This window comes from Meleagris gallopavo, chromosome 1 (genome assembly GCF_905368555.1).
Source record: "Meleagris gallopavo chromosome 1, MGAL_WU_HG_1.1, whole genome shotgun sequence".
NCBI classification, from domain to species: Eukaryota; Metazoa; Chordata; class Aves; order Galliformes; family Phasianidae; genus Meleagris; species Meleagris gallopavo.
This window is the reverse complement of record NC_139404.1, coordinates 173,172,039-173,184,403: the sequence shown is the minus strand read 5'-3', so window position 1 is coordinate 173,184,403 and position 12,365 is coordinate 173,172,039. Positions and strand designations below refer to the sequence as shown.

The window sequence follows — 12,365 nt, the reverse complement described above, 5'->3', positions numbered from 1 at the left end:
ACACTGGCATGAATGGAAGGCAAAGCGAAATCCCGTTGCAGTGCGGTAAGGAATGGGGCCTCCTGGGAGGGAGCAGCTGAGTGGGGTTATCACAGCTCACGTGCTGTGCATTAGCTCCAAATCCCATAGACCGCCACGGAGAAAAATGAGGCTCACAGACCAGCACATCCCCACAGCAACACAGCGCTGCCCTGGGTGAGGGCATTTCTCACATGTCTGGTCTGAGCACCTTTAGCCCCCAGGCACCTTTGGGGCACGGGGACACTGAGCTGGGGCTCTTCCTGGCATCCTCCCGATGCGACAGGGGCTGAAAGCACAGTGCCCCATTGGGGATTGCAGTGGTGCCCCATGGGCTCATCCCAAACCTGAAACCCCGCAATCAGAACGTGCTCAGTGCACAGCCCCTATTTCCTGTAGCAAACCAACGTGGCAGCACCAGGGGCTGCACCCCAGGGCAGTGCCCTCCTGTGCAGCCTGCAGGCACTGCAAATAGCTGGAGAACGGAGGCGGGCTCAAAAATAAGGGCAAACAACAGGCATGGTTTATTCGAGTACTGAGAAAAATGCTTTAATGCTGTACCACTTAACGAGAAGTGAACTGCCAAAAGCTTCATTTGGTGGTGAAGTATTTACAGTGGCACCTGGACAAAAGGGAGCTGTGCACACGCGCCGGGAGGGCAAGGTTCACATTTCAAAACGTAAGGCTTCAAGCGCTGCACGGACACGGAAAAAAGAAATCCAACCGAAAGAAAGGTAAAAAAGATAAAAAATACATCTGTTCGCAGAACAAGCATCAAAACTATTTAACACGCCTGTAAGAAACTCTGAGAAACCATTAGGAAAATAGACCGTCAACACAAAGGTATATACACTTTAATAATTAAAAAATAAACACTATACAGACTTCCATGGCTTCAGTCCGTAAAGTCGCTTTGCTGGCCGCGCTCACCACTGCTCAGTGGAGCACTTGAGGGTACGGCTCAGCCTGGGGGCAAATTCCCTGAGAGCATCCCAGGAGGTGCTGCCCTCCATGCCCTGCCGGGCTGGGGGCTCAGACACAGAAAGGGAACGGGCCCATGAGCAGTGATGGGGTGGAGATGCAGGCGTGCAGGGCGGCCTTCTGCTGCGGGACCCAGCGCCGCTGCCATCACTTGGGCAGATGGTAGCAGTGCTCAGTTGTGGGTGGTTTCCTGGGGGTGCAAATTCTGCTAGGAGCAATTTGAGAGATCCCGGTGGAACTGATTAAAACAGCACCACTAAAGAGTTGATCTTACAAAATATGATTCCTCCTAACAGTGCTTTGTCTCCAAGTCAATAGGAATGGAAGGAGCCTGCAGCACTGCCCACTGCCACGGGGGTTTGGTTTGGCCTAGGGGGAGCGCTGCTGAGTGCCTACGTTCTGAGCCCCCCCTTGCAAAACCCTGCCCTTACACACCCACGAGGCTCGAGGCTCTGCTCCCTGTCCCATACCAGGGCCGGGTGACTCCCACACAGCCATGCAAGAGGATGGTGAACTGCACCCCGAGGGATGAGAAAAATAGGAAATGAAGCCAGAACTCACCCGGCAACGATTTTCAGCAACCAAGGAATGATGTTTGTAAGGAAGTATGTAAAAGCTAGTCATGACTCTATGATTTTTACACCAAATTGCCTTAGTGGTGAGAAAGGCGCTGCTGTAACAGCCTTTGAGAAAGGCTGCCTGGCCACATGCTGGTGGCTCCTCTCCAGTGAGCTCCTCTCCACATTGGTCACCCCAAATGAGGCCACCCCATGGGCACAGTCATCGCACTGACACAAAAGGATCTGCTCTGGCACCGAGCAAAGGCAGCACTTCTCTGTTCCCACCCCTCCATCTAGCAAAATGCATCTGTACAAAATATAATAATAAAGTAAAATAATTGCTGAACTATTTACAAAGATGAGCTCGATGCAAGAGAGGCATCTTGTTCACAAGAGCGAGGTGATAGCAGCAGTTGCGTGTCCCCAGAGGTACCTGCAGTGACCTATGGGACATGCAGACATCAGCAGGGACGCAGAGACCAAAAAAAAAAAAAAAAAAGAAAATTTAAAAAAAAAAAATAAAAAATCACCCATTTGAAAATACCACCCCAGAAACAGGCAGCCAAATTTCTACCTTGCAGCTTGCAATTCCAAGCGGGGCGGGGATGCAGCAGTGAGGGCAGGGCGGAGCAGGCAGCAGTGACCAAGTCATTGCGTCCCTACGCACAGCCTGGCACGGGGGCTTCCCCAGGGCTGGCACAGGCCATGGCACATTGGAACACTGGAACACAGAGCGTGGCGAAACAGAAGGATTTTCCTATGAAACCTTCTGGGAGAAAAGGAAATGACAGGAAAACGAACCCGATCCAGACTTTCTCCCAAGTGCTGATATTATACGCCACAAAAGCTGAAATAAAATTATGGGATATAAATACCAGAACAGATCCCTAAGAAGACAACAAAAAATAAGTTAACATTTATAAAAAAAAAAAAAAAATACAGCAAGAAATCTGCATATTTTTAGGTAATTTTCTTTGGAAATATATTTCCATCAGAATTCAGCCTCATATAGTCAATGCTGAACGTCTAAATTGCTCAGAGTTGGTACCCAAGGCAAAGCAAAAGGTCCTTACATTTTTGGTACAGTGGGAAACTTCCACACCCTCTGAGTTTCCATTTTTCATTTTTTCCCCATCCTCTCACATCCTCAGTGCTTTCCAGGAGGTTATGGCACACACTGGGTTTTTGCCCATGCTTAAATCAAAACAGACCTCAACCTCCTGGGTTTTAATTTTGATACTCTTCTCACCCTGCTTGAGTAAGACTTCATATATGTGCAAGGAAAAGAGGACTGGCAGACAGTCGAGGCCATCTGCCAGCCTGAAAGCACCCTGAAAATACACCCAGAGCACATTCCCTCCACCCAGCTCCAGCCCTGAGAAGAGCTTCCCAGTTTGCCAGAAGGCCAAGACTGGAACTCCTAGCAGGCAGAAAGGCTGTGCTGGAAAGCTGCAAGACACGACCCACCATAATATGACTGAGGGAGATTGTCCGGTTCCCCCTTCTGCTGCACCAGCTTCCTGCTGAATCACTGGTTAAGCCATCCGGAGTCTGTTCCTCAGTCCACACTAGTATGATGGGGATGGGTGCCCATCCCCTCAGCAGCAGGAGTTACGATGGCCAACAGACCAACCGCTCCAGGTGCTGGAGGCAGCAGTGTGGAGCAGCCCCTACGCAGGTTAGGAGAGAGGATTTCTGCAGTATCTGTTTGGGATTTGTTATTCAGCACATTTTAAAAATGGTGTTGCGTGGGCACAGCCCACCTTTTGAATGCTTCCATAAGCCTTTTTTAGGGCAGGGAATTTGGCTGGGGAGATATTTGAGAGAATCTTTTTTGAAACTGTCTTTCAGCAAAGCCAAGGCCACGTCTGTGTTGCCAACTCAACACAGACTTTGGTCTCACCTCTGAACTTCACAGAATTATAGAATGGCTTGGGCTGGGCAGGGACATCTTGCACCAGATCTGTTTGCTCAAAGCAGCATCCAACCTCATTCCCAACACCTCCAAAGATGGAGAATTCCCATGGCCCAGGACATGCTGTGCAGGCAGCACAAGCATCTCTGGCTGCACAGGAGGACGTGTTGGAGCAAGAGCACACGCTGCTGCACAGGGTGGGTGGGCAGCACTCAGGAACAGGGGCTCAGCACATTTACAGGCCTGCTCAGCCCTGTGTTAAGCAGCTGAGCAGCCTGCAAGGTAAACTCTCAGCAAGCCAGCCCCTAGCGAGTGGCTGTGTTGCCCCCTGCTCTGATGGGACCACTGGGAAGGAGAAGACCCTACAACATCCTCATGCCCCACCAGGCACGAGGCACAGACTCAAGTGCTGCTCACAAATGAAGTTCAATCCCTTGAGACTCTTCCTGTGTTCCTCCTTCCAGGGAAAGAAACATGCTTCACCCTGATGCCAAATGCTCACAGCCAAATGCTTTACTCTACTATTCACACAGCCCACACCGAGGGAGCTCCTCTAACTTCCAACCAACCACATTTTCAGAGCTGGGCTGAAGAGCACTTCTGCCACCCCACCAGTTCAGCCCCACTGCTGGTCAACTCTGATGTGAAGAGGTAGAAGGCTCTTTGGAGACACCTGTGCCATTAAAGACATTCAAGTACTTGCACCAGATATTTCTATGACTAAACCCCAAATCCCTCTGCTGAGTCTAAAGTTAGCAGAAACATCCATTTGCCAAACGACCATTCACCTGACAATAAACCTCCCAACATTTCACAGTGGCTGTGTGTTTTAAAGTACATGAATGCCGAGTTAAAAGTTAAATGCAATAAAAACTATGAAACCTGATGCTCTGAAGAACATAAATCTTGCAGGTGCTTTCTTAACCAGGTGAAAGCTCACGTTTGCCGAGAGCCTTTTGTTTGTATGTACATAGGTGGTACAGCTCACATCAGGTGAAGGAAGTGTCTGGTCTGAGCATGACAATAACACTGCAGATGTGCTCTGTATGTATCAGGTAGAATATCTGTGGGGAGGTCATTCTCAGGGCTACTGAAAGAACCACCTCTGTGAGGCCTGGTTTCATAGCAGCATTTCAGGTTAACTGGCACACAGAAGCAGTTTTCTTTCTAGACATTGAAAAACAAAACAAAACAACAGGAGGGAGGAGGGAGAGTGCATGGCCCCAGACCAGCTAACAGCATTGCTGGGAGCAGCTTTTTTTCCTTGTGATCCCTTTTAACTGCGCGACTAAGCAAACTGCAAGCTGCAGCAACAGGCCTGGGGATTCCCACACTGTGCTTCTTTCTTGCTGCAGTACTGATTAACCATATGCAACACTTCAGGAGCCCCATGGCACAGCTGCCTTCGCTGCAGCGGTCCCCGGTTGCCCATGAGCTACACACGTGGTCATTTGCAGCTGTCTGAGGCAGTGTCCATGCTTCGCTCCGTGTCTGCTGATGCTGCATAAGCAGCTTCCACACTGTGCCATATTCCGTAGGAAAAGTAGATGATAAAGCCTGCAAGGGAGAGAGGGAAGTTAGCTCTGTAAGGGGACAGACACCACTGCTCACATCTACAGGCACAGGTCACAGGTTACAGCCCTGCTGACAGTTTGCATCTTGGCATCACTGCCCGTCGTAGAAAAGAAATCTAGGTTTAACCCAGGTTATAAAACCAGCACTTGGAACAAAAAACAAATGAAAAAGTGAAAGTGCCAATACAAAGATTGTTCCTCTGCACATCCTGCTTGTGCTGGCTCACAGCCACCCTACTGCTCTTTCTTTTAAAATGGATTCCTCACATGGTGACACACAACCTTCCTTCTTCAGCTTGTTTTGATGCCCCTTGACATCTTAAAAGAAGGCACAGAGAGGAATTTTCACATTAAAGAAACAAAAATGCTCTGCCAGTCCATGAGGTTTGCACCGTGGGGTTCCAATTTTGGATGAATTTCTTCTGTCTGGCGCTGCACAAGGCAGTGCTGGTTTAATACTGACATGTCCTGAGGTTAGGACTACCTGGCAAAGTGCTAACATCCACAGGTAAAGTGGAATGAAAAAGGGAATGAAGAAACGTGAAAAATGAGATCTGGGCAAAAAAGAAGCTATCTAGAGCATGGCTTTTGCTTTGATCAGGTTCAGAGCAAGTGGGCAGCTGCTTCAAGCAGCCCCTTGTTGATTCATAGAATCATAGAATCACCAAGGCTGGAAAAGACCTCTACAATCATCAAGTCCAGCTGTCTACTACCACCCATACTACCCACTAACCACATCCCTCAGTGCTACATCTTCACTGAACACCTCCAGGGACAGTGACTCCACCACCTCCCTCAGAAGCCTCTTCCAATGCACTATTACTATTTCTGAGAAAAAATTCTTCCTAACATCCAACCAGAGCCTCTCCTGGTGCAACTTGAGGCCATTCCCTCTCATCACTGTAGTCTGGGAGAACAGGCCAACCCCCCCACCTCACCACAACCTCCTTTCAGAAAACTGTAGACAGCAATAAGGTCTCCCTTCAGGCTCCTCTTCTCCAGGCTGAACAATCCCAATTCATCTGTCTTTGACCCTGCAAGTCTTCTACCACTACAGGAAGAAGCTACAAAGCAGTATCCTGCTAAGCTCCCGACAGATGACCATAAATTGATCAGGCAATCACAATGCCAGGCCACATACTGCTCAACATCTTCCCTGTGTACTCCGAGTACAAACACACATAAACTAACAAAACTGCATTAAAAAAAGACATCTATGTAGCTGACCATGAAGTCATTATGGAAGAAGCACATAAGCTGCATGACAGGTTGTTGTTTTGTCCTCACAAGAGTATTATGACTCTTAAATTTAAAACAAAGCTAGAGACACACTGCCTAAATGGCTTCAATGAAGTCACAGAGGGCACCCAATAATTGAGAGCGCAGAATCCCTCCCTGGAGTGCTACAGCAAATTTATAGTCAACAAAGTCTCAAAACTTTGAACACATACATTTTTCTTCTCTTTTGAACTCACCTATGAGCATCCAGACTGCAAACCTTATCCACGTGCCTAGGTCTAGCTGCATCATGAGGTAAACATTCACAAAAATACTCACGATAGGAAGAAGGGGCAGAAGAGGTACCTGAAAAAGCAAGAGGGATACATTACATCTGCAGGGCAGAGCAGTGGGCAGGCAAGAACGTTGCATCCCTTGCTAGACGGGACATGATGGCTGCTACCATCACCTCAGCTGTTGGATCTGAGAGAAGGCAAGATTGGATCTAACTACTGGACATGAGTCCCCTATGTGACCACCACTCGCATCACTCCAGTCCATTTTAAGAATGGTTGTCCTAGCTTTTGGTTTGGAAGGAGATAACAAGCCAACTTCAGCTCCAATATTATGAGGGGAACAAGCTAAGAAGAACACCATGGGTAGCATCGTGGCAGGGACCAACTGAAGACCAGGAGAGGGCTAAGAAAAGGTGAGAAGAGGCACCTGAGGAACTTCACCCAGCAGGTACTGTAGTTGTTAAGCAATATACAGCAGAGGGATGATCTCTCGAGGTCCCCCTTCTAACCTCAGCAATTGTGTGATCTTGTATGATTCTGTGAAATAATTCCAGAACAGAAGAAAAGCAGGAAATACTGTGAAAGACCAGAGCAGCTACACCAACAGTGCTTTAATGATCAGAAAATCAGAATACCATAAAGCCAAAAAGCAAAAATCAGAATGTGAAGAAATAGCAGAGGCACGTACAGAGAAAACCCAGAAGGACAAAGGTCTGGGAATATGGTGAAACTGAGAGGAAAATGAAAGGGATTTCCTTCACTTGTAAGGAAAAGGAGATTTACAAAAAATAAAAAGGCTGAAATATATTAAGCCTTTCTTGAATTCAATTTCACACAAAAAAAGAAAAGACACCACATTTATGGCAACCAGCCATCCACATCATTAAGAAGGGGATGGGCACACAAGTTAGAAAACAGAAGAAGATTTTTCTAAATTAGGCATTGTCAAATAGCAGGGAAAAAGGACATTTCCCTAGGACGGTGAGGTATGTACCTAAAGATTGCAGAATGATCTTTAAAACATTAGTAGGCTTCTTTGAGAGCTCTTGGTAGACCTGGAAGGTCTCCAAAATCTGGGGAAGAAAGACAAATGACCTATTAAAAAGAAATATAGGAAAACAACTGGGAAACAAACCAGTCAGCCTTGGATTCCCAGAGAGATTCTGGAGAAAAATCACTAAGCATGCAGGCTGTAAATGCCTAAAAGACAACAAGGAGATAAGAAACAGCCATTACAGATTTAGCTCTGACAGGTCTAATTGTATTTTTTCCTTGGACAGAGGAGAGCCTGAGGGAAAAAAAAAAAAAAAAAAAAAAAAGGGAGATAAAATATCCTGAGTGTCAGGCAAAGAGACTCTCAGAAGTAAGTTCTGAATATACAGCTCAGACAGCAGTTCTTAAGTTTTCTGCTCCTGCACACTTCTGTTTCCACTTTTGGGATCACAAGCCCAAGATGAGCTGCAAACACTAACTATAAGAGCAATCAAAATGAGAGCACTTTAAAGGAAAGGATTAGAAACCCAAACAGCCTTTATAAATTGGAGATTTATAAATGGCTTGCAACCAATATGATGAAACATGACCTGCAGGATAATACTGAAAAATGATCTGTATTTGTCAATATAAAGGATAGCGTGCTTGAGCAAGGCAGGAAAATGTCAAGAGTTCCTCTTACTTAATTCTCTTAAAGAGAGATTGGTCATCCCTTCCTAGCTAACAGCAGAACATGAAAATAACAGCTAAATGTGCGCTGTGGAAATTTAGACTAAGCTATTGGGAAAAGCTTGCCAGTTACACAGACAACAAAGTACTTCAAACATGACAAGGAGAAGGACTGGTGTCCTTTTCCTACGAGGCGTTAAAGGACTGAACCACCCTTTCACATTGGTCCACACACACTCCGTCTGATAGAGCTGGAAGAAGAGCTGATGTTTTTGACTGGGTGTCCCTTTGATCTCCATGCACAATCTTGCTTCTTTGCTTCGCTCTCCTATAGACACAATCTCATGTGGCCATTTTGAACTGCTGAAAAGCATTCCCTTTCCCTCTGGTCTCTGTTTCTTCCACAAATTATAGCCATCTGCTTTCAAAAGCACACCTCTCATCTGGCCACATCTCTAGATCAGGCTCTGTCCTCTCAGCTTCTCCTGGACTCCAGTTCCATTTACATTTCTTTCTAAGTCTTCTGTGGCCATCTCTGACCTGATAGCTCATGGCTTCCTCTCCTAATTCCCTCCTAAAGCTCTCAGCTAACTCTTTCAGCCCCACTTTCTATGCTGAATTTGCTTATTCCCATGGGGTGCTGCTGGATACACCTTTACGCTTACATTCTCTGTGTGACCGTTTGGCCAAGTCCCTCCTGATACAGACAACATGCATGGCCTCCTCCAACCACCTCCAAAAGAGCTCTTTTCTAACTTCACCTCCCGGGACACTCACCTTAAAGGAAAGCTTAGTTTTGCTTTCAGGCTGTTTCCATACAATGAAGCTGATAATGAGAACAAGAATTGCAGCAATAATCCATACTGCCTTTATCAGCATGCTTGGCTCGAGGGCAGTCAAGACACAGCTGCCCACGATAAGGAAACCTGTGAACAGACACCAAAAGCTTACCAGTGCTTTATTTTTTTTAGCAAGAGGGAAAAAAAAAACAAAACAAAACACCAAACCACAAGCAGGCAATGCAAAATCTGAAAGCATAGCAAACAAACCTTTTTCCCTACACAGCCTCAATACTTAATCTTTTGTATTTCTTTTGAAGTCTTCATTTGAACCGTAGATCTGTAGATCCTCAAATCTCATTGAAATTGCAAGCAATCCTTAACAAGCAAGGAAGTGAGTTTTCCCACCATGGTGAGCACGAGGATCTACCAGCTGTTTCACTGCTCCAGAGCCACACTGCCTGGTACTTACCAATGATGCAGGTGGAGATGTTCACTACCAAGCCAGAGAACTTGGAAGGGTCTGAATTTGGGGGACACAGTATGGCTTTGAAGGAACATTTCTCCTCTTCCTCTGGCAGAAATCCTGTCTGAGACTCACTCGTGCTCACAGATTCGTTGTTATCTGTCTCCTCTGTTGTTCGAGCCATCTGATACGCCAAATTAGGCTGCTCTGGCTGATACCTTGGAAAAGAGAAGCAAAACAAAGAGCTTATTGGTTTGGTGCAGAGTACCACACAGAATGCTGACTGCACCCTAGATCTTTCTAGCATCAGAACAAGCATACATAATGTCTACAGCCTTGTATTTCAGAGGACAATCTGAGGAATAACAAAGACTTTATGTGGAATTGAAAAAACAATTATGTGAGTAAATACAGTGAGCTATCATCACCTAAAGCTTGTTTGCAATGCCAGTGTTCTAAGATGGATAGTCTTCACTTTCAGAAACCCTACCACCCTGATCACCAGAATATTACTGGGTGGTAGCAGTGAGGACTGGAGAAGCAATAGGCAGGAGAATAATCAGGTAGCCATAATTAGCCTATGTGGTTATCTGTGGCTGTTAAGCCCTCATGTTTTGGTGTGGAAGCAACTGAATTAACAGCTCAGCAGATATCACATCCTAGCAGCTGCTGATCACAGCACACAGTGACATTCTCTGTGCCCCGATCTCCTCTGTATCAGTCTCTTCTGCTACTGCCGTCTACTGCCTCATAATGAAGGAAGAAGTAAACAAAGATCTGTAATTTTTTGTTGCATGCATGGATAACACTTCATTCAGCAAGTCACAACCACACGGATCCAGACAGAAAAAACATTCTTCACTTTTTTTGAAAATAAGCTTTTGCAGAAGACTCTCAGCTACAAGCCTAAGGAAAGGGCCATTGTGCCAGACCCCTTAAGATCAGTCCTGTGGGGATATGATGACAATGAGATCTTTTGTGACATGTGAATTGTGAAATGCAGTGAAATCCTTGGGTCCAGCCACAGCAGGGTATTAGTCACAGCACCCTACAGCTTTGGAAACAATTTAGTTGTTCCTTCAAAAGGCAGCTAAATCAGCTACCTGGGCTGCTACAAGGTTGTCTGTCAGTTCTACAAATCTATGATGGGGAAAGTGCCATATCATAGGGACTGCAGCTTGCAAAAGCAAATTAAGAAGCCATTTATAGCTATATGGAGAAGAGGAAGCCAGGAAGTCAAAGGGAAGGTATGAAGGACGAGGAAAATCCTCTGGCTCTGTATAAAGGGGCATGGTGGATGGCACAAGCACAGAGCAATGGTATTAAAATACAGTGTTGGCCCTTCATCAGCTGAAACCTGTTCTTAGTTCAATGCATTTGCTGTGAGCAGGTAAAAAACATTCACTAGATTCTGAATAACTCATTAAACACATGAAGATATTTTTCAGCAACATCTTCAAAACTCAGTCTTCCTGGGTGGAGTGCTGTTGTCCATGAGGTGCCAAGCAATTAAGATACTCAATCTTCATCTTATTTTGGGGAAGTTATGGGAGTTCAGCTCTTTTAATAGACATGCACTGAGTCACTGATCCTGCAAAAACCTGCTCAGCTTCACTGCTGATGCTAGACTTTACTATGATGACTACCTTACTTCCTGGCACAATCGGCAGCAACTTCACTGCTGACTGAAGGGTATCTTTGCTGACTTTCTCAAGGATGCAGACCAAAGGTAAAACTCACAAGCAATACAGTCATATCTTGCCTTGGTGCTGAGGTGTGTGCAGCTGAACTCTCACTCTAGGGCCTCAGAGGAACAGCACAGGAACAAGGAACCTCCACGCAGTTAATCCTAAGCTGGTTCTTTTCTTTTTCACCAAAATGGAGCCGGATGTCCAAGGACAAGCTGCTCACAACAGTTCCTCCCAATGCTCTCAGCACAGTATGTCCGTGCTGACAGAGACACCTTTCAGAAGCCTATTTGCTCATTAATTCCCTTTGAGATGACAGTCTGAAACTGTATCCTCAGTAGGAACAAGTGTAACAATGAAGCAGACATCCTGGACCACTCATGTCACTCCTACCCACCAGCACATCTCCTAGGACATTCAGAGTCTGACTGCTGCTACGGTGGCATGGACCAGGAGCTAACCAAGCTCAGAGGATGCTCTTGCACCTCCAATGAGTACAATTCCCCATGACCTTGAAGAAATGAGTCTTTCATACTCTTAGCCAGAGTTCAGTTTCACTGGGTCTATAGAAACAAAGAGGGCATCCAACTGCAGTGTGTGGGTTTCTGTCTGTGTGAGGCTACTTCTACATCCATACCTCAATACCAATACGCAGGCTGCCACCAACGAGTAAGCCAGGAGGGTCCCAATAGACATGAGATCCACAAGGTCTTTCAAGTCGAAGAGAAAGGCCATAATAGCTGTGGGAGGAGAGGAAGGTGAAAGGGAAGAAAACACCAACACAGCAGAATATGATTGAAGCATTAATGACAACACAGCATAAGTGTGACTGTTGCTCAGGACCTGGCAAGGGAAATCCAGGGAGCCCAAGCCATATTGAAATGGAGACATGAAAGACTCATTGAATGCCAATTGCCTTGTAACTCCCTGAGCCTCACAGGATGTCACAGCACAGTCTCACAAACTGGAAGCAAAGGAACCATTTATTACAGTAGATTGCCAGCCTGTTATACATATATGCTGAAACAAGGGCATCCTCTGATATACCTGTAAGAGAAGCAAAGCTGAAGTGACACTCCCCTCTAATCATGAGCAGCGAGCAAGTGGTAAACCACAGCCTCACTGCCTGAATCCCCAATTGTAGCTGTAGCATCCCTGAGACCATACCATCTCTTACAGATTATTTTGCTTTCACACTCTCACTAGGC

At 46.1% G+C, this 12,365-nt stretch overlaps 1 protein-coding gene across 6 annotated transcripts in view; it reads right to left on the bottom strand.

Annotated features, from left to right (window-relative positions):
• Nucleotides 1–541: 541 nt before the first annotated feature.
• Nucleotides 542–12,365, bottom strand: part of SLC7A1 (solute carrier family 7 member 1) — a 43,840-nt gene continuing 32,016 nt past the window's right edge. For 5 of the 6 annotated variants that reach the window (XM_085216080.1, XM_085216082.1, XM_085216079.1 and 2 more), the window contains 5 exons: nucleotides 11,795–11,897; nucleotides 9,476–9,687; nucleotides 9,002–9,150; nucleotides 6,524–6,632; nucleotides 542–5,031 (listed from right to left, as the gene is read on the bottom strand). In XM_085216080.1, the coding sequence (XP_085072206.1) occupies nucleotides 4,922–5,031; nucleotides 6,524–6,632; nucleotides 9,002–9,150; nucleotides 9,476–9,687; nucleotides 11,795–11,897 (683 nt within the window). In that variant the 3' untranslated portion in view covers nucleotides 542–4,921. The remainder of the gene's footprint in view (nucleotides 5,032–6,523; nucleotides 6,633–9,001; nucleotides 9,151–9,475; nucleotides 9,688–11,794; nucleotides 11,898–12,365) is intronic. The other variant, XR_014881085.1, reaches the window with a different exon arrangement.